Raw genomic sequence first — 22,290 nt, 5'->3', positions numbered from 1 at the left:
TGGAGTTATTAGGTATAAAATTCCAATGAACATTCATGTATAGGTTTTTGTGGGAACATAAATTCCCATTTCTCTGGGATAAATGCCCGGGGTTATAATTACTGGGTCATATAGTAGTTGTAGGTTTAGTTTTATAAGAAACTGACAACCTGTTTTCCTCAGTGACTGTACCATTTTATATTTCCACCAGCAATGTATGAGTGATTGTTTCTCTGCATCATTATCATCATTTAGTGTTATTACTGTTTTTATTTTTGCCATTCTGTTAGGTGTGTGGTGGTATTTTACTGTGGTTCTATTTGCATTTCTATAATGGCTAATATCGTCTAACATTGTTTCATGTGCTTATTTGACATCTGTATATCCTCTTCAGTAAAATATCTGTTCATGTCTTTTGCTAATTTTCTAATTAAATTGTCTGGTTTTTTTTTTTTACTGTTGAGTTTTGAGAGTTCTTTATATATTTTAGATATGAGTTCTTTTTTGGATACATGGTTTGTAAACATTTTCTCCTGGTTTGTAGCTTGTCTTTTCATCTTCTTAACAGAATCTTTTGCAGAGCAAAGGTTTTTAATTAATTTTTAAGTTTTATGTAACCCTAGATCCAGAAGATTTTCTCCTATACATTTTCTAAAGTTTTATTATTTTATACTTTATATTTACATCAACAATTTATCTTAATTTTTGTATAAGGTGTGAGGTTTAGGCTGAGGTTCATATTTTCTTTTGTGTGTGTGTCTGTTAGTATCGAATTGCTTATCAAATTTGCTGTTTGTTGAAAAGGCTACCATTCCTTATTGAACAGCTTTGTAAAAACAAAACAAAAAAAAGTTGAGCATATATGTGTGGGTTTATTTCTAAGTTCTCTATTCTGTTTTAATGACCTATGTGTCTATCCCTCTTCCAATGCCACACTGTCTTCATTACTATAGCTGTGTAGTAAACTGTAATACACAGTGCTTGTTTTGTTCACCACTGTATCATCAGCTCCATGAGCAGTGCCTAGCAAATTGTAAATACACAACACATTTTTAAATATTTTTGAGATGGAGCAGTTCTGGGTGAGAATGGCGTCATGAGCTATGCTATCTAATAGAACTGTCTCCAATAATAAAAATTTTCTCTACCTCCATTATCTAATATGGTAGCTACTAGCCATATGTAGCTATTGAGCACTTGAAATGTGGCTAATGCAACTGAGAAGATGATTTGAAATTTTTATTTAATCTCAGTTCATTAAAATGTAAATAGCCACTGTTTGGGCTGCACAGGTCTAGAGGGTAGGCATGAAAGAGGGTAACTAAAATGGAGGCATTAATACATTAGGTTTTAAGAAGTCAAGAACTGCTAGGCCAAAGTTTTGGATGCATAAACCAAGTGAACAGTGAAGCCCCCAGGACAATGACATGAATGTTGGCAAGAAAGGCTATGTGTTAGGGAGCACCTGGGTGGCTCAGTCAGTTAAGCATCTGCCTTAAGCTCAGGTCATGATCCCAGGGTCCTGGGACCGAGCCCCACATCAGGATCCCTGCTCAGCGGGGAGCCTGCTTCTCCCTCTCCCTCTGTCCCCCTCCCTGCTCATGCTCTCTTTCTCTCTCAAATAAATAAATAAAATCGAAAGAAAGAAAGAAAGAAAAGAAGAAAGAAAGAAAGAAAGAAAGAAAGAAAGAAGGAAGGAAGAAAGAAAGAAGAAAGAAAGAAAGAAAGAGAAAGAAAGAAAGAAAGAAAGAAAGAAAGAAAGAAAGAAAGAAAGAAAGAAAGAAAGAAAGAAGAAAGAAAAGAAAAGCTATGTGTAAGAGCCTAAAACAGGATTACTTTGAGGGCATGACCAGTATCTAGGCAACAGAAATGAGGTACAGTAAGTGATTGATTTCGCTGGCAGGTGCCTTAACATTGTGTTTCCAGGAGGGCAGAGGAACAATGGCCAGGAAGCTTCCTCAGCAAAGCAGGAGGATGTGAGTCCCTCTTTCAGTCCCTGTAGCTGAGTGTCCTTGGCAAAATGCCAGAGTCAGCTAGGACAAGGAGGAGCAAGTACCATTTGGTGAGGAGGAGGAACATGTAGGAGAGCTTATTTATCACATAACAAAGGATCTGGTGGACACAGTGGACATATTTGTGAGGGAAGGGTGTCATGGGAAGAAGAGCTAGGGAGAAGTAGCACAAAATAATATGAGAACATGAGAGATGACTGCAGCAAGGCTGTTCTCCAAACTGCTGAGGTGGTGGCAGAACTGGTCTTTTGGGAAAAGGCTCTGTTGCCCTGAGCATTTAGCTTTTGAACCTTTTCTGAAGGAAAGTGACTTTCTGTAACCATGTGATATATATTAAGCTTTGCATAAAAGTCAACATTTTGTATAAAAGATGTATCTTATTGTGGTAAAATAAACATAACATAAAATGTACCATTTTTTTTATTTTAATGTTTTTTATTATATTATGTTCGTCACCATACAGTACATCCCTGGTTTCTGATGGAAAGTTCGATGACTCATTAGTTGCGTATAACACCCAGTGCACCATGCAATACGTGCCCTCCTTACTACCCATCACCGGCCTATCCCATTCCCCCACCCCCCCTCCCCTCTGAGGCCCTCAGTTTGTTTCTCAGAGTCCATAGTCTCACATGGTTCATTCTCCCTTCTGATTACCCCCCTTTCTTTATCCCTTTCTTCCCCTACTGATCTTCCTAGTTCTTATGTTCCATAGATGAGAGAAATCATATGATAATTGTTTTTCTCTGCTTGACTTATTTCACTTAGCATTATCTCCTCCAGTGCCATCCATGCTGCAGCAAATGTTGAGAATTCGTTCTTTCTGATAGCTGAGTAATATTCCATTGTATATATGGGCCACAACTTCTTAATCCAGTCATCTGTTGGAGGGCATCTCGGTTCCTTCCACGATTTAGCTATTGTGGACAATGCTGCTATGAACATTGGGGTGCATATGGCCCTTCTCTTCACTATGTCTGTATCTTTGGGGTAAATACCCAGTAGTGCAATGGCTGGGTCATAGGGTAGCTCAATTTTTAACTTTTTAAGGCACCTCCACACTGTTTTCCAGAGTGGCTGTACCAACTTGCATTCCCACCAACAATGTAGGAGGGATCCCCTTTCTCCACATCCTCTCCAGCAATTGTTGTTTCTTGCCTTGTCAATTTTTGCCATTCTAACTGGCGTAAGGTGGTATCTTAGTGTGGTTTTGATTTGAATTTCCCTGATGGCTAATGATTTTGAACATTTTTTCATGTGTCTGTTAGAAAATGTACCATTTTAACCATTTGAAAGTGTATAGTTCAGTGGCACTTAGTACAATCATAATGAATACATTTATTTATTTATTTATTTATTTATTTATTTATTTATGCCTAATAACTTGGATAGACTATCCATTTTATTTATTTATTTATTTTGGTTTTTCTTTTTTTTTTTAACTTAAATTCAAATAGCTAAGGTACAGTACATCATTAGGTTTTGACATGATGTCCAATAAGTCATTAGTTGAGAATCTTGCCCAGTGGACGTGATATGATAAATACATAATTTTAAACAAAAAAAGGGAGGTGTATCTATGATGATGGCCAATAATGGGGATCTGGTGGCCTTCACTGTTCTCACGGTTCCAAATGCAATGAAAGTAGAGGGTCAGGCTGCTTCAGACTAGATGCTGGATGAGGTACATGTGATCCTGAAGCTGCTGGTGGCTCTAGTTTGTAGGCTCTGAGTTGGGTGCCGATAACTTTAATTCACTTGTAAACAAGGTATAAGTGAAGAGGCTAGTGACACACTATTCTGAGCCACAGAAGTTAATGAAGCCTCTGCTAGCCTTGTTTCCCAAACTATAAAATGTAGTAATAGTCCCAGAGTTGTCATGAGGAATATATATGTGAAGAATGTATTTGCATAGTGCCTGGCACATAGTATGCTCTCAATAATTGGTAGCTATTAATCATTATTATGTTATGGTCCTGATCCAACTCTGCTTTCTATTAGATCTATTAGAACGGAGGATGTAACCCCTCTGTTCAATTGTAATCATGTTAAGTGCAAGGACTGTGCATACTCATTTTTTTATACCCTATAGGTCCAGCACATAATAGAAAGTGCATATACATTTGTGGAATGAAATAATTATTATTTTGTGTCAACTTCCTTCTTTCTCCAAGCCTAGACAGAGTCTACATGATGAAGTATGGTTGTTAACACAAGTTTGGGGTCACACAGGTTTGAATTTTGGCTCTGCCATTTACTACCTATGAGACCTTTGGCAAATTACTTGACAACTGTACATCTCATATGTAACATGAAGAAAATAAATATCTACTTCATAGAATTAAACAAGAAAATATAATACATAGAAAACCCAAAATATTCTACTGGAAAACTATTCGAAATAACAAGTAAATTCAGTAAAGTTGCAGGATACAATATTAATATAAAGAAATATGTTGCATTCCTATACTAATAACAAAGTAACAGAAAAAGAAATTAAGAAAACAGTTCCATCTACAATTGCACCAAAAATAATAAAATACCCAGGAATAAACTAAACCAAGGATGTTAAAGACATGTACTCTGAAATCTAGAAACATTGATGAAAGAAAGTGGAGACAACAACAAATGGAAAAACATACCAATTCTCATGGATTAAAAGAATTAATATTGTTAAAATGTCCACACTACCCAAAGCAAGCTATAGATTCAAGGCAATCCCTATTAAAGATACCAATAGTATTTTTCACGGAACTAAAAAAAATATTATTAAAATTTCTATGAAACGACAAAAGACTCTAAATATCCAAAACAATATTGAGGAAGAAGAACAAAGCTGGAAGTATCACAATCCCAGATATCAAACTATACTACAAAGCTGTAGTAATCAAAACAATATGGTACTGGCACAAAAATAAACAAGTAGATCAATGGAACAAAATAGAGAGCCCAGAAATAAACTCATGCTTAGATGGTTAATCTATGACAAAGGAAGCAAGAATATACAATGGAAAACAAGACAGTCTCTTCCGTAAATGGTCTTGGGAAAACTAGGCAGCTATATGTAAAAGAATGAAATCAACCACTTTATCACACCATACACAAAAATAAACTCAAAATGGATTACAGACCTAAATGTTGAGACATGAAACCATAAAAGTCATAGAAGAAAATATAGACAGTAATCTGTTTGACATCAGCCTTAGCAACATTTTTCTAGAAGTATCTCCTCAAGCAAGGGAAACAAAAGCAAAAATAAACTATTGGGATTACACCAAAATAAAAAGTTTTGCACAGTGAAAGAAAGCATCAAGAAAATGAAAAGGCAACCTACTGAATAGGAGAAGATATTTGCAAATGATATGTCTGATAAGGAGTTAATATCCGAAATATATAAAGAACTTATACAACTGAACACACAAAAAACAAATATCTGATGAACAAATGGGCAGAGAACCTGCATAGACCTTTTTCTAAAGAAGACGTACAGATGGCCAACAGACACATGAATATATGCTCAACATCACTCATCATCAGGGAAATGCAAATCAAAATCACAATGAGAGGGGCACCTGGGTGGCTCAGTCTGTTAAGCATCTGACTTCAACTCAGGTCATGATCTCAGGGTCCTGGGATGTGGCCTGTGTTGGCCTCCATGCTCAGTGGAGTCTGCTTGTCCCTCTCCCTCTGCCCCTCCCCCCACTTGTGCACACTCTCTCTCTTTCTCTCTCTCACTCTCTCATAAATAAATAAAATCTTTAAAACACACACACACACACACACACACACACAATGTGGTACCACATTACACCTGTCAGAATAGCTAGAATTGTAAAGATAAGAAATAACAAGTGTTGGCAAGAATGTGGAGAAAAAGAAACCCTTGTGCTCTATTGGGAGAATGTAAATTGGTACAGCCACTTTGGAAAACAGTATCAAGATTCCTCAAAATATTACAAATAGAAATACCACACAATCAAGTAATGCTACTACTGGATATTTACCCAAAGAAAACAAAAACATTAATTTGAAAAGATATATGCATCCCTATGTTTATTTCCGCATTATTTACAATAGCCAAGATATGGAAGCAACCTAAATGTCTGTCAATAGATGAATGGATAAAGAAGATATGATAATACGCACGCGTGCGTGCACACACACACACACACACAGAGTATTACTATGCCATAAAAAAGAATGAGATCTTGACATTTGCAAACAATATGTATGAAACTAGAGGGTATTATGGTAGGTGAAATAAGTCATACAGAGAAAGACACATACCATATGATTTCACTTACATTTGGAATCTAAAAAACAAATAAAAAAGCAGAAACAGACCCATATATATGGAGAACAAACTAATGGTTGCAGAGGGTAGTGGGATGGGAAGGATGGAGAAAATGGGTAAAGGGGAGTGGAAGGTACAGGCTTCCACTTATGAAATGAATAAGTCATTGGGATGAAAGGTACAGCACGGGGAATATTGCCAATGGTATTGTACCAGTGTTGTATGGTGACAGGTGGCAGCTACACTTGTAAGCACAGCATAAGATGGAGAGTTGTAGAGTCACTGTGCTGTACACCTGAAACTAATATAACATTGTGTGTCAACTATACTTCAATAATAAAGAATAAAGAACAAAAGAGTATACAGTAAAACACAATGCCTATCACAATAAAGTGCTTGAACAGTAATCATTTCTGCTACTACTATTATTACTATTATTAATTATTATCTGTTTCTTTTGGAAAAGGAGCCATACCTCCCCAGCCCCTTCTGATGGTGATTACGGAATGGCTTGGCGAGGAGTGTGACACATTCACACAGGGAATGGAATTTCTTCAAGAAAGATTTCCTAGAGTTGGAAAAGCAAGGATGACACAGTGGGCAAAAGAAACTGAATCAACCATAAATAAAACTGGGAAGTGTGTGACATTTATTTGTGATATTGCCCTTCCTTGCCTGGGTCATTACCTCCAATTTAGGCTCTTACTGATATGCCCCAACCAGGGCTGGCATGTTGTTTGCCAATGCTCCAGAACGTTCCCCTCTCCTTTTCTCACCACCGAAGCTTGCTTGTTCTGTATGTTCCAGACTCTTGGGAACGATTCAGAAACTAATTTACTAATCTGAGGTCAAATGTTAACAGGCTGCTACTAGCTTCCTGTTTCCTCATGAGAGAGACTGACTTTCGTGAAATTTGCAGGTCTGGGTGGGGTGGGGGAAAGGCGGGGCAGTTCTTTGGTCAGAGAAAACTTTCCCATGCTGCATAGGACAACTGCCTACTCAGCCTTTGGATGGAGTGAGCCTTGAAGAGAAGAAAAGGAAAACCAAGTGGAATGGGCACATCCTTCTCAGTAAACTCCTTTGATGTCCTCAAAGTGCTAACAACCACAGTGAACACTACAAAGTTGCAGCCATCCCCTTTAGCATTCACACCCATTGTCACAGTCTTTTTTGATGTTCTTTTGAGGCTTCCCCAACCCCTGCCTGCCTCATATCCAGAGTCTGTTTCCACCTGCAGTTACCACCAGCTGGTAGACTAAACTCTAGAGCTTCCACCACCTTTGGGCCTCCATTCCAATTGTAGGCCTGCCTCTCTCCAGTCACCTACCACCAATGGGCATTTCTCGATCATCTACCATATGTAAGATCCTATCATTCCTCCTGGCTACTAGTGAGATTGTGTAATGTGTGGGGCTTTATGCACTGTGCCACTAGTTATCTCACAGAAGGAGATTGTTTGGGCTATTTCCCCAAGAAAAGAGATAGTTTTCAATTGATTTACACACCCGGTTCCTTTATAAAAAAAATGTGCAAACGCTAGGATGATCAACCATCCTGGCTTCCCCAGGACTGAGGAGTTCCCTGGGATGTTCATAGAATCAAAAGTATAGACAAACCAGGATAGCTGATTACCCTTAAACATTTATTGTCTGCCCAGTTTACCTAGCACAACTTTAGGCACTGATGGATTGCCTTCTAGGTCAGCCTTAAATGAATCCCAGGGCAAGTAATGTTTCAAGGCAGATATGTGCTGGTAAATGTTTAACAACCAGATCTCTGGTGGGAGTGGGGGGGATCTCTATATGTAGCATTTGCTGATTTCTGTGGTATAAACACTCCCACCATAGCCAATTTCAAGCTATCAAGGTGATGTCATTGAACGTGGAATAGAGAAGAGATGCAGCGTAGAACACCATCATTTAACATTCTGCCACAAGATACAATAGATGTGAATAACCTCAAGAGCACAGATGATAGTAAAATGTAGTAAAATAATTAGGAAGTAGTGAGTTTAGAGTATTTATGATCTTTATTTTAATAATTTAATTGCAAATTTAATCATTTAATTTCTAATAATGGCTTTAACAACTGACTTGCAAAATTCCTGAAAATGTAACCACCAATAGTCATGAGTCAGTATGAGCCAGTTCCAGCATGTCATTGAAAAAATCCTGGGAAAGTCACTCCTTTTCACCATGCCCATGTCTTTCCCAGGGGTATGCCACAAAAGATTGAAAACCCACCATTTAATTTATTCCTTTAATCTGAGCTCTGCCGTTGATATACTAAGGAGAGTAAGACCAAGAATAAGGACACCTAAATTCTAATCCCAGTCATACGAATTGGCTGTGTGATCTTGCCCTCTTTGGACCCCAGGTTCCTTATCTGTAGAATAAGGGGATTAGCCAACTGGTCTTCTTAAATGAATCTTTCAGACATGCTTGTGTGTGTGTGTGCGTTCATGCACGCCCACGTGTGTGTTTATAGCTCTGTTAAGGTATAATTTACATTCAATAAGCTAGATGTATTTAAGAAGTACAATTTGATGAATTTTGACTGAAATCACCACTACAAACAAGATAATGAGCATATCCAACACCTCCAAATATTTTTGTGCCCCTTTATTAAGGCATCCCTTCCTCTCCCCAACTCTGTTGCTAGGTAACCACTAATCTGCTATTACTATACTTCGAATTTTCTAGAATTTTATAAAAATGAAATCATATAGTACATAAGTATTCTGTTCTTATATTTATTATTTCCTTTCTTCTGCTTGTTTTGAATTAAACTTGTTCTTTTTCTAGTTTCTTATTGTGGAAGCTGAAGTCACTGATTTAAGATCTTTCTTTTCTAATGGCTGTTTGGTGCTATAAATGTCCCTCTAAGCACTGTTCTAGCTATATCCCACAAATTGGTATGTCTCATATTGTCATATCATTCAGTTTAAAATACTTTCTAATTTTCTCTGAGACTTACTCTAGAGCCATAGATTATTTAGAAGTGTTATTTATTTTCCAAATATTCAGAGAATTTTCCATATATCTTTCTTTTACCGATTTTTAATTTAACTCCATTGTGATCAGAGAACGTACTTTATATGACTCAAATCCTTTAACTTTATTGAGACTTGTTATATGGCAGACATGTGGTCTATCGTGGTAAATGTTCAATGTGCACTTGTGAAGAATATGTTTTCTGTTGTTGTTCGGTTGAGTGTTGTGTAGGTGTCAAATAGGTCAAATTTATTATTTGTGTTGTTCAAATCATCTTCTTGCCTATTTTCTGTCTCCTTGGTTTGTCAATTATTGAGAAAGATGTTGAAGTCTCTAAAATTGTATATTTGTCTATTTCTCCTTGCTCAGCCAGTTTTTGTTTCATGTATTTTGAATGTGTTATTTAGGTGCATATATTTTTGGAATTGTTATGTCCTCATGATGAGTTAACCACGTTACTGTTATAAAATAGCCCTCTGTATTTCTGGTAATATTCTTTGATTGCAATCTGCTTTCTCTGAGAATAATATAGTCATTCCAGCTTTTTAAAAATCAGTGTTAACATGGTGCATCTTTCCCCTATCTTTTATGTTTAACCTATTTGTGTTTTTATATTTAAAGTGGGTTTCCTATAGGCAGCACATGGTTGAGGTTTTTTTTTAATTTTGTATTCTACCAATCTCAGCCTTTTAATTGGGTTGCTGTGAGACCATTAAATTTAGTATGATTACTGATATGGTTCTGTTTAAAACTACCATCTTGCTATTTGTTTTTTATTTTTACCAACTCTGCCTGTTATCTAATGTCTGAAAACTGCCTTTTTATATATTTTGCCCATTTTTTGAGTTGTTAATGTGGGAAGATGAATCCATTCACCGTTACTTCATCATTGCTGAAAGTAGAAGTCCTTCATGTTTTTTTTTCATAGATTTGTTATTTATACGTGTGCCAAATATGTTCTTCCAGTTAATCACTAGTCTTTCCATTTTATTTATTTATTTTTCTCATAAAAAGATTTTTAAGTTTGAGGTCAAATCTTTCATTCTTTTCCTTTAGGTTTCTGTCATGCTTATAAATGCCTGCCCTATATTTTCTTCTAAACTGTCATGTTGGAAAAGAAGAAAAATAATTCCTTAGTATAAATCAGTTTTATTTTTAACATCAAGTTTATTAATTATAAAATTAATACAAGCACATGGTAAAAACATCAAGTAGAACAGAGGGCTATAGATAAAAATGGAAATGTTCTTTCCTCTTCTCTCAGTGCCCTTGCTTATCAAATTCCTCTTGACAGAGATAACTCCTGTTAGCAATTTCTTGTATACATTCTTCCACACATATTCTGGACATATACATATACATGTATATTTATGCTTTTGGATACAAACAGGACACACACAAACACACACACCCACACACAGAGAGTTGTACAATCTTTCATTCAATATTATATCCTTGAGTTCTTAATGTGACTGAGTGTTATCAGATGTTTACCAGACTGACAGAGGGACCAGGGCAGTCAGAGAAGATGGTAGGGGATGTGCTCAAGAGAAGGCATACTCATCTCTGTAAAGCCAACACTTAGCACAAAACCTGGCACATAATAATTCTCAATAAATGTCTTAAATAACTAAAGGGAAAGAACTTGAGAAAACTGGAAACAAAGTGCTATCTTGACCATTCTTCTCAGGCCAGATGTGGTCTCCTGACTGAAAGTTACCATCTCCCAGGGTAGCAAGGAACAACACGTGATGATGGATGAGGACATGGAGCAGCTGGACCTCTCACTTGCAGTAACTTCCCACTATGTGTCTCTTTCTCCTGCTAGCTTTACTATCTCCAGCACGCACATTTCGTTCAAATGCACAGTTAACACTGACTACACAGCAGGAAAATCTGGGAGCTCAAAGACTACACAGCTGGGTTATATTACATTTATACACTCCTACCAACAGCCACCATTACAGTACCTACTGTGTGGGGGTTGGCACCATGTTGAGAACAAGAACAGCCCGGCAAAGTTAATGTTAATTTATCTCCAGTTTACAGATGAGAAGATAGAAACTGTAAGAGTCTGAGTGACATATTTAGGGTCACAGAGCTAGTCAAGTAGTTTCCAGAGACAACTCTACACCTTAATCAGGTCAGCCTACCTTTCTGTCCATCCCACACCACATTCACTCCTATTTCGTGGCCTTTGTGCTATTTTCTTTGCCTGGCATTCCCTCCCTCCCCTTGTCTCATCTGGTGTTCTGTGGAAGCTAAGCAGAGAGAGAAACATGGGGTCGTGTAGGATCCATGCTAGGCTATGCAATATGTTGCCAGGGGTGAGGAGTGAGTCGGCCATAGGAGTCCATGGACAAGAACAAACACAAGGGGTAGGTATTAAAAGTTCAGAAAGGGAGTTGAACCTGGGAAGTGGAGAGCACCCTTAGGAGCCTAGGATGCAGATAGTGCTGCAGCTCGAGAAACTCTACTGCCAGCACTTCTCTCTCCCTAGGCGCTTTTGGTGAGCTGCTCACAAACACAGCCGTGTTGCCTGCGGCCTTACAGCCACGAGCCAGTGTATCTTCCCTGTCTCAATCCTGCTCATTCTCAAGGCCCACATCAAGTTGCAGCTCCAGGAAGCCTTTCCCTATCAATCCAACTCACTCCTCTCTCTTTCTCTTGTGAACTTAGTTTTACTTAAAATCAGCACCATAAGATAGAACATGTGTTTGTACGCCCTCTTGCCCTTTAATCATTTCAAGTATCTTGTTTCTTTAAGTTGATTCATTCACATCTTTTTGCTATTGTTTCCCTACCCGGTCTGGGTATTGTATAGCCTGGCTAGATTCCAGTCCCAGTTCTCTCACTAAAGAGCTGTGTGACCTAGAGCTAGACACAACCTTCTCTGAGCCTCATCTCCCTACCTTTGAGGATTTCTGTGAAAACACAGTAAACTTTATAACACAATATATGAATGTAAGGTATTATTGCTGAAGACGTTTGAACTAAAGTGCTTCTGCCTTTCACAACCTACTTAGTGGATGATTCTATGTAAGAAATAGCTATCACTGCCACTTGCTTCACACTAGGGTCCTCAGCAAAGGTTAACAGGACTAGAACAAGAATATTGCACAACTGTTAATGATGGTGCCAGGAGGGGGGTCTATATGCAGCTGATTCGGGGGCTCTCCTTGAAAACTACCAGGTGATTCCAGGCTTGCTCATTTTTAAAGCTTCCATTTTTCTGAATGTTTCTTCATGTAAATGATCCATGTCAATGCTATGAAAAATGAAAAGAATCTTGTGTCAAGTCAAGCCAACAGATGCCTTCACTAGTTTTCCTATCCTCAAGGATAAGATTCCCATTCTACTTGCTCCCTAGCACCACTCAGTTACTTCACGCCCTCTGCCATCTACCTCCTCCCTCAGTCTTGGCTCCTCTCCTTGAGAAAATGCTTCACTTCTTCTTGGATTCTCACTCTCATCCCTCTCTGCCTTTGTCCAAGGCCCTGCTGCATTACTCCATTAGTTCTTGCTCCTGTATATGTAACCTCTTCCTCTCTATGGGCTCCTTTCATTCAGCCTACAAATTTGCCTATCCTCAACAAAGCCAAGAAGGAAAAAGAACAACCCCCTCCTTCCTGCAATTCCACAAGTCCTCCCAGCTACAGCCCCACATCTCTTCTCCTTTCCACAAACTTATCTATCTATCTATCTATCTATCTATCTATCTATTTATTTATGAGAGAGAGAGAGAGCAAGTGAGCAAGCATGAGCAAGGGGGAGCAGACTCCTTGCAGAGCAGGGAGCCCGACGTGGGGCCAGATCCCACGACCCTGAGATCATGACCTGAGCTGAAAGCAGACGCTTAACCGATTGAGCCACCCAGGCACCCCCTTTTCACAAACTTCTTGAAAGATTCATCTCTGCTCCTTCTCCCCCTCCTCATCTCCAATCTCTTCAAGTCACAGCAGTCTGGTTTCCAGCCCCACCACATCACTGAAACAGCCCTTGATAAGAGTCACCTATGGCCTCCTAATGACGAAATCCAATGGATATAGGTTTCAGTACTCATCCTTTTGGCCCTCTCTGCTGCACTTGACACTGTTGAGCACTTCTTCCTTGAAACTCACTTTTCCCATAGCTTCCAGGACACCATTTCTCTCCTGGTTTACTCCATCGGTTTTCCTTTCCATACTCACCTCTTAAAAGTTGGTATTGCCCAGGGCTAATTCCCCAGAGATGTTCCTCAGAGGTTCTTCTCTTCTCACTCTCCCTAGAGGATCTCATCCATTGTCATGGCTTCAGCTATCATCTCCGGGGCACACTCCTATATCCAACTGCCCACCTACTAGAAAACTTCCCACAGTGTCCAACAGGCACTTCAAACTCCACATGTGTGTCCCCAATTAAAACCCATTGATTACAAAAGAAGGTACAAGATCTTTCAAGAGTGTAGTGAGGTAAAGATTTTAGTTTTTAATGGATAGAAGCTAATCTTTACCTAGCAAAGTGAAATGAGTAACCTTGCTAATTATGGAATTGTAGGGTAAGTAGATATTTAATACCATGGAAGTGTAACAAGACCTTGAGAATTTTTTTGAGTGACTTAGCAAAAGTTGCCTTACCTCTTGATGTGTAGGGCTCACTGTTGGGCAAGAGGTGGGCCAATATGCTTAGGAAGCCCAGAGGTCTTCTGGGAGTTAAGAGACCAATTACTCTCAGCCCCTTCTTCCCAAATTTAGAATTAGGAACATACATCAGGGTGAGTTAGGGGCCTTTATCCAAGGCCCAGTGCCTGGAAAAGGCACCAAGGACCATAAAATAAAATTATCTTGAAGAAAGGAAAAGGCTCAAGGGTACCTTTGTGGGGTAAGGGTATGTCTCCTATATATGTACACCTGTGGCTGATTCCAGGACCTCCTCTAGACCCAACCACCGTGACACATACAATAATGTAGGGAACAATGGCTGCATATTTGCATGTGGACTAATATATCTGTAACCTCAGAGCCCAAGTATGATGGTACTGCAGGGCTAGCAGGGCTACCAGACGAGCCACGGCATCACTGTCTAATAACCAAACTTCTGAGGGACTGGTTCAGATCAGTTCTTCAGATCAGCCTCCTGTGGCAGTGAGAAATGACAGCAGCAGTGCACTGACTCTCCAACCAACTTTGGAAGCAAAACTGGCTCTATCTCGGGGGGCAGTTTTAGAAAGGTGAGGATGGGCCTCAAAATGGACCACTACTAGAGTATGTGAGAGAAAGAGAGCAATGACTAAGTTTGTACTCAGAATTCTGCTAACAGGTCTTACTAACCACATACGGCATACAAGGCCTTGCCTACCCCCTCAGTCTCACTTCTCGACACATTCTGCTTTGTACTTTATGCTCTAGCAAGAGCAAACTCCTTGGATATTTCCTAACCCTTTCCCCATCAAGTACCATAAACCATGCAGTTTATTGTCTGGCTGCCTTGCTCATGCTATCTCCTAAGCGTGGGCTACGCTTCTTCATCTTTACCCCCATTTCTCCTGGCAATAGTCCTGAGACTTCACACAGGTGGTCCGTCCTCCAAGAAGCTTTGGGCTGGGTGAGTTGTCTCCTGCCAGGACTCCCTTAAGACCACATGTTCACCCTATTGCATTCTTCAGTTTATGTGCCTGTCTCTACCACTAGGCCCCCTGGCCCCTGAAGAGCATAGATTATGCCTCATGTCTTATTCACTCTTGTCTCCTAGCACCTGGCACACTTGCCTAGCACATAGCAGATATTCAGCAAGTACTTGTGGAATGAAGGAAGGTGAGCTCTGCCACTGTAAGGCCACAGGCTCTTTTATTCCTTGACCTTCTGAATGTCTAGACACGTAGTCTTTATTGAACATGTCATTAACTGTCTCCTTTCCTTGCCTACAGATGCTCTAAATTACTAATTGGTCTTCTATATGTATTTACTATATGCAAAGCACTGAGCCAGAACTTTATGGGGCGGGGGCGAATACAATGAGGAATAAGATTCAGCTCCACACTCAAACAGCTCTTAGAAAATACCCTTCTTCCTCCAGTCTTTGCAATTTCCAGCTAAGACTCCCCCTTTTAGAAGGCTCTCCTGGAATTACAACCCCTTTCAATCCCTCCACAATATTAAATCACCCATAATTTCCTTTCACCTTACTTGGGTAAGTATATATTTCTATTAGTTATAGTGTTGTTTGTCTTATATATACTCTAACAATCAAAACTGATTTGAGGTCTGTGAATGGTGTCTATTCTGTGTGTGTGTGTCCTTTATTTTGTATTCTGAGTTATTACTGCACACTGTTATCAACTTGTCAACTGACAAGTTACAAGGGTTTGAAGGCTGGCCTGAAAACACAATGGAAGCACATTGGTTAAAAGGCAAAGAGCAGCCCTTTTTCAGCCGGTCCCCCGAGTCGAGCTGGATAGGTACCAGACCAGCCTAAACAACCACGGAATCAGCATGAGACACAGGAAGATGCATCTGGATCTCTACAAATGAATATCTCCAGTGCTGAGTATTGAGGTACGAAGCGGGGAGCCCTGAAACCACGCACAGATATCGGAAGATAAACGGAAGGGGGAGGGAGCTGCCGCATTCGGGTGCCGGGAAGCGGTAGCCACCTGCACGGGAGAGCGGGCGGGCTTGCGGACCAACACCCGAGAAACAGCAGACTGAGACCGTGAGCCGGAAGCACGCGCCAACAGGCATCTCGCGGAACTCCGGAATCCCAGTGTGCTCACTGGATTCAGACTGAGACCAGGAGCTCCAGGAGCACTTGCGGGGGCAGCTGGCGGCGTTAGAAACACAAAGGACAGAGACACGCCGGCCCTGGAAGTGACGGCTGGGACGCAGGGTGTGGGGCACACATCCCGGGACGCTGCAGGGTTGAGCAGCACCAACGGTAACAGAGTTAAAGTGGCCAGAACATCAGTGGAGAATGGGCCACAATCCCTCTGTTCTGTGACAGAGGCTGAAATTCGGCCGCTGCTGCTCTGACTCTCAGAAGAGGCACAGCAGACCGCCAGGGAAAGCCGCCAGAGAACAAAAGCCTGGAAACACCGGCTCACAGTGTGCCCATCCCCAAACCCCCTCGCAGGGGACACGGAGACTCTACCCAAACAGGGTTGCCTGAGTATCGGCGTGGCAGGCCCCTCCCACAGAAGGCAGGCTGAAAAATCAAGAAGCCCACATCCCTAAGATCCCTATAAAACAAGGGGCACGGCCTGGGACCCAGTCAATAATTTGGGCTCTGGACAACCCCGCAACCTCTCTTCATCAGAATGACAAGAAGGAGAAGCCCCCCCCCCCAGAAAAGAAAAGACAGTGAGTCTGTGGCCTCTGCCACAGAACTAATGGATATGGATGTAACCAAAGTATCAGAAATGGAATTCAGAGTAACGATGGTCAAAATGATGAGTAGAATTGAAAAAACTATTAACGAAAAGGTTACTGAGAATATAGAATCCCTAAGGACAGAAATGAGAGCGAATCTAACAGAAATTAAAAATTCTATGAGCCAAATGCAGGCAAAACTAGAGGCTCTGATGGCCAGGGTCACCGAAACATAGGAACGTATTAGTGAATTGGAGGATGGGTTAATAGAAGAAAAAATGAAAATAGAAGCTGGTCTTAAAAAAATCCACGCCCACGAATATAGGTTACGGGAGATTACTGACTCAATGAAACAATCCAATGTCAGAATCATCGGCATCCCCAAGGGGGTGGAGAAAAACAGAGGTCTAGAAGAGATATTTGAACAAATTGTAGCTGAAAACTTCCTTAATCTAGCAAGGGAAACAAACATTCGTGTCCAAGAGGCAGAGAGGACCCCTCCCAAACTCAACCATGACAAACCTACACCACGTCATGTCATAGTGCATTTCGCAAATATTAGATCCAAGGATACAGTATTGAAAGCGGCCAGGGCAAAGAAATTTCTCATGTACCAAGGCAAAGGCATCAGAATTACGTCAGACCTGTCTACACAGACCTGGAATGAGAGAAAGGGTTGGGGGGGCATTTTTAAAGCTCTTTCAGAGAAAAACATGCAGCCAAGGATCCTTTATCCAGCAAGGCTGTCATTCAGAATTGATGGAGAAATAAAGACATTCCAGAATCGCCAGTCATTAACCAATTTCGTAACCACGAAACCAGCCCTACAGGAGATATTACGGGGGGTTCTATAAAGGTAAAAAGGCCCCAAGAGTGATACAGAACAGAAAGTCACAGCCAATACAAACAAAGACTTTACTGGCAACATGGCATCATTAAAATTCTATCTCTCAGTTCTTAGTGTCAATGTAAATGGTTTAAACGCTCCCATAAACGCCACAGGGTTGCAGATTGGATAAAAAGAAATGACCCATCCAGTTGCTTTCTACAAGAGACTCATTTCGAACCCAAAGATGCATTCAGACTGAGAGTAAGGGGCTGGAGTACCATCTTTTTTTTTTTTTAGATTATTTATTTATTTCACAGAGATAGACAGCCAGCGAGAGAGGGAACACAGCGGGGGGAGTAGGAGAGGAAAAAGCAGGCTCCCAGCAGAGGAGCCCGATGTGGGATTTGATCCCGGAATGCCGGGATCACGCCCCGAGCCGAAGGCAGACGCTTAACGACTGCGCTACCCAGGCGCCCCTAGGGGATGGAGTACCATCTTTCACGCAAATGGACCTCAAAAGAAAGCTGGGGTAGCAATTCTCATATCAGATAGATTGGATTTTAAACTAGAGACTATAGTTAGAGACGCAGAAGGGCGCTATATTATTCTTAAAGGAAGTATTCAACAAGTGGATATGACAATTGTAAATATATATGCCCCCCACAGGGGAGCAGCAAGATACACAAGCCAACTCTTAACCAGAATAAAGAGACATATAGATAAAAATACATTAATAGTAGAGGACCTCAACACTCCACTATCAGAAATAGACAGAACACCCTGGCAAAAACTAAGCAAAGAATCAAAGGCTTTGAATGCCATACTCGATGAGTTGGACCTCATAGATATATATAGAACACTACACCCCAGAACCAAAGAATACTCATTCTATTCTAATGCCCATGGAACATTCTCAAGAATAGACCATGTTCTGGGACACAAAACAGGTCTCAATCGATACCAAAAGATTGAAATTATCCCCTGCATATTCTCAGACCACAACACTCTGAAATTGGAACTCAACCACAAGGAAAAATTTGGAAGAAACTCAAACACTTGGAGACTAAGAACCATCCTGCTCAGGAATGACTCGATAAACCAGGAAATCAAAAATCAATTTAAACAATTTATGGAGACCAACGAGAATGAAAACACAACGGTCCAAAACCTATGGGATACTGCATAGGCAGTCCTAAGGGGGAAATACATAGCCATCCAAGCCTCACTCAAAAGAATAGAAAAATCTGAAATGCAGTTTTTATATTCTCACCTCAAGAAGCTGGAACAGCAACAGAGGGACAGGCCTAATACACTCACGAGGAAGCAGTTGACCAAAATGAGAGCAGAAATCAATCAATTAGAAACCAGAAGTACAGTAGAGCACATCAACAGGACTAAAGCTGGTTCTTTGAGAGAATCAATAAAATTGACAGACCACTGGCAAGACTTATCCAAGAGAAAAGAGAAAGGACCCAAATTATTAAAATTATGAATGAAAAAGGAGAGGTCACGACCAACACGAATGAAATTGGAAGGATTGGGGCGCCTGGGTGGCACAGCGGTTAAGCGTCTTCCCTCGGCTCAGGGCGTGATCCCAGCGTTATGGGTTCGAGCCCCACGTCAGGCTCCTCCACTATGAGCCTGCTTCTTCCTCTCCCACTCCCCCTGCTTGTGTTGCCTCTCTCGCTGGCTCTCTCTATCTCTGTCTAATAAATAAATAAAATCTTTAAAAAAAAAAAAAGAAAAAAGAAATTGGAAGGATTATTAGCAACTATTATCAACAGCTATATGCCAAAAAACTAAGCAATCTGGAAGAGATGGAGGCCTTCCTGGAAACCTATAAACTACCAAGACTGAAACAGGAAGAAATTGATTTCTTAAACAGGCCAATTAATTATGAAGACATTGAGTCAGTGATAAACAACCTTCCAAATAACAAAACTCCAGGCCCGGATGGTTTTCCTGGGGAATTCTACCAAACATTCAAAGAAGAAATAATACCTATTCTCCTAAAGCTATTTCAAAAAATAGAAACAGAAGGAAAGCTACCAAACTCATTCTATGAGGCCAATATTACCTTGATCCCCAAACCAGGCAAAGACCCCATCAAAAAGGAGAATTACAGACCAATTTCCCTAATGAATATGGACACCAAAATCCTCAACAAGATCCTTGCTAATAGAATCCAACAGTACATTAAAAGGATTATCCATCATGACCAAGTGGGATTCATACCTGGGATGCAAGCATGGTTCAACATTCGCAAATCGATCAGCGTGATACATCATATCAACAAGAAAAGACTCAGGAACCATATGATTCTCTCAATAGATGCAGAAAAAGCATTTGACAAAATACAGCATCCTTTCCCGATTAAAACCCTTCAGAGTGTAGGAATAGAGGGTACATTTCTCAATCTCATAAAAGCCATCTATGAAAAGCCTACAGCAAATATCATTCTCAATGGGGAAAAGCTGGAAGCCTTTCCCTTAAGATCAGGAACACGACAAGGATGCCCACTCTCGCCACTATTATTCAACATAGTACTAGAAGTCCTTGCAACAGCAATCAGACAACAAAAAGGGATCAAAGATATCCAAATCGGCAGAGAAGAAGTCAAAATGTCTCTCTTTGCAGAAGACATGATACTCTATATGGAAAACCCAAAAGAATCCACTCCCAAACTATTAGAAGTTATAGAGCAATTCAGTAACGTGGCGGGATACAAAATCAATGCTCAGAAATCAGTTGCATTTCTATACACGAACAACGAGACTGAAGAAAGAGAAATTAGGGAATCCATCCCATTTACAGTAGCACCAAAAACCATACGTTACCTTGGAATTAACTTAACCAGAGACGTAAAGGACCTATATTCTAGAAACTATAAATCACTCTTGAAAGACATTGAGGAAGTCAGAAAAAGATGGAAAAATATTCCATACTCATGGATCGGAAGAATTAACATAGTTAAAATGTCCATGCTACCCAGAGCAATCTACACTTTCAAAGCTATCCCGATCAAAATACCAAGGACATTTTTCAAAGAACTGGAACAAACAGTCCTTAAATTTGTATGGAACCAGAAAAGGCCCCGAATCGCCAAGGAACTGTTGAAAAGGAAAAACAAAGCTGGGGGCATCACAATGCCGGATTTCGAGCTGTACTACAAAGCTGTGATCACAAAGACAGCATGGTACTGGCACAAAAACAGACACATAGACCAATGGAACAGAATAGAGAGCCCAGAAATGGACCCTCGGCTCTTTGGGCAACTAATCTTTGATAAAGCAGGAAAAAACATCCGGTGGAAAAAAGTCTCTTCAATAAATGGTGCTAGGAAAATTGGACAGCTACATGCAAAAGAGTGAAACTTGACCACTCTCTCACACCATACACAAAAATAAACTCCAAATGGATGAAAGACCTCGATGTGAGACAGGAATCCATCAAAATCCTAGAGGAGAGCAGCAACCTCTATGACATCGGCCAAAGCAACCTTTTTCATGACACATCCCCAAAGGCAAGAGAAACAAAAGATAAAATGAACTTGTGGGACTTCATCAAGATAAAAAGCTTCTGCACAGCCAAGGAAACAGTCAAAAAAACTAAGAGGCAGCCCACGGAATGGGAGAATATATTTGCAAATGACACTACAGATAAAGGACTGGTATCCAAGATCTACAAAGAACTTCTCAAACTTGATACACGAGAAACAAATAAATCAAAAAATGGGCAGAAGATATGAACAGACACTTTTCCAATGAAGACATACAAATGGCTAACAGACACATGAAAAAATGTTCAAAATCATTAGCCATCAGGGAAATTCAAATCAAAACCACACTGAGATACCACCTTACGCCAGTTAGAATGGCAAAAATAGACAAGGCAAGAAACAAAAATTGCTGGAGAGGATGTGGAGAAAGGGGATCCCTCCTACATTGTTGGTGGGAATGCAAGTTGGTACAGCCACTCTGGAAAACAATGTGGAGGTCCCTTAAAAAGTTAAAAATTGAGCAACCCTATGACCCAGCCATTGCACTACTGGGTGTTTACCCCAAAGATACAGACATAGTGAAGAGAAGGGCCATATGCACCCCAATGTTCATAGCAGCAATGTCCATAATAGCTAAATCGTGGAAGGAGCCAAGATGCCCTTCAACAGATGACTGGATTAAGAAGTTGTGGCCCATATATACAATGGAATATTACTCAGCTATCAGAAAGAACGAGTTGTCAACATTTGCTGCAACATGGATGGGACTGGAGGAGATAATGCTAAGTGAAATAAGTCAAGCAGAGAAAGACAACTATCATATGATTTCTCTCATCTATGGAACATAAGAACTAGGAAGATCGGTAGGAGAAGAAAGGGATAAAGAAAGGGGGGGTAATCAGAAGGGGGAATGAAACATGAGAGACTATGGACTATGAGAAACAAACTGAGGGCCTCAGAGGGGAGTGGGGTGGGGGAATGGGATAGACCGGTGATGGGTAGTAAGGAGGGCACGTATTGCATGGTGCACTGGGTGTTATACGCAACTAATGAATCATCGAGCTTTACGTCGGAAACCGGGGATGTACTGTATGGTGACTAACATAATATAATAAAAAATCATTTAAAAAAAAGGCAAAGAGCAAGAGAGACAGGAAACAGTGTAATAATTTACAATAAAAAGCAAATAATGGCATGCCATCACAAAATAATTTCTCCTCACTGTCACTTAAGACCTTTGCTGAAGCATACACACTATACAGTGCTACCACATTAAATTACTCAATATTTGAAGAAACATTAGGATTGATCATTAAGCTTATTCCAACCTGTTGACAATAT

General features: G+C 40.3%; 1 protein-coding gene across 3 annotated transcripts in view; it reads right to left on the bottom strand.

The window, feature by feature from the left end:
- Window positions 1–10,425: 10,425 nt before the first annotated feature.
- Window positions 10,426–22,290, bottom strand: part of LOC113241171 (NACHT, LRR and PYD domains-containing protein 12-like) — a 48,134-nt gene continuing 36,269 nt past the window's right edge. For all 3 annotated transcript variants that reach the window (XM_057313583.1, XM_057313579.1, XM_057313580.1), the window contains one exon: window positions 10,426–12,546. In XM_057313583.1, coding sequence (XP_057169566.1) covers window positions 12,465–12,546 — 82 coding nt within the window. In that variant the 3' untranslated portion in view covers window positions 10,426–12,464. The remainder of the gene's footprint in view (window positions 12,547–22,290) is intronic.

Source organism: Ursus arctos, chromosome X, assembly GCF_023065955.2.
Source record: "Ursus arctos isolate Adak ecotype North America chromosome X, UrsArc2.0, whole genome shotgun sequence".
Taxonomy (NCBI): Eukaryota; Metazoa; Chordata; class Mammalia; order Carnivora; family Ursidae; genus Ursus; species Ursus arctos.
Note: the sequence above shows the minus strand (reverse complement) of the source record. Positions and strands in the feature narration are given on the sequence as shown.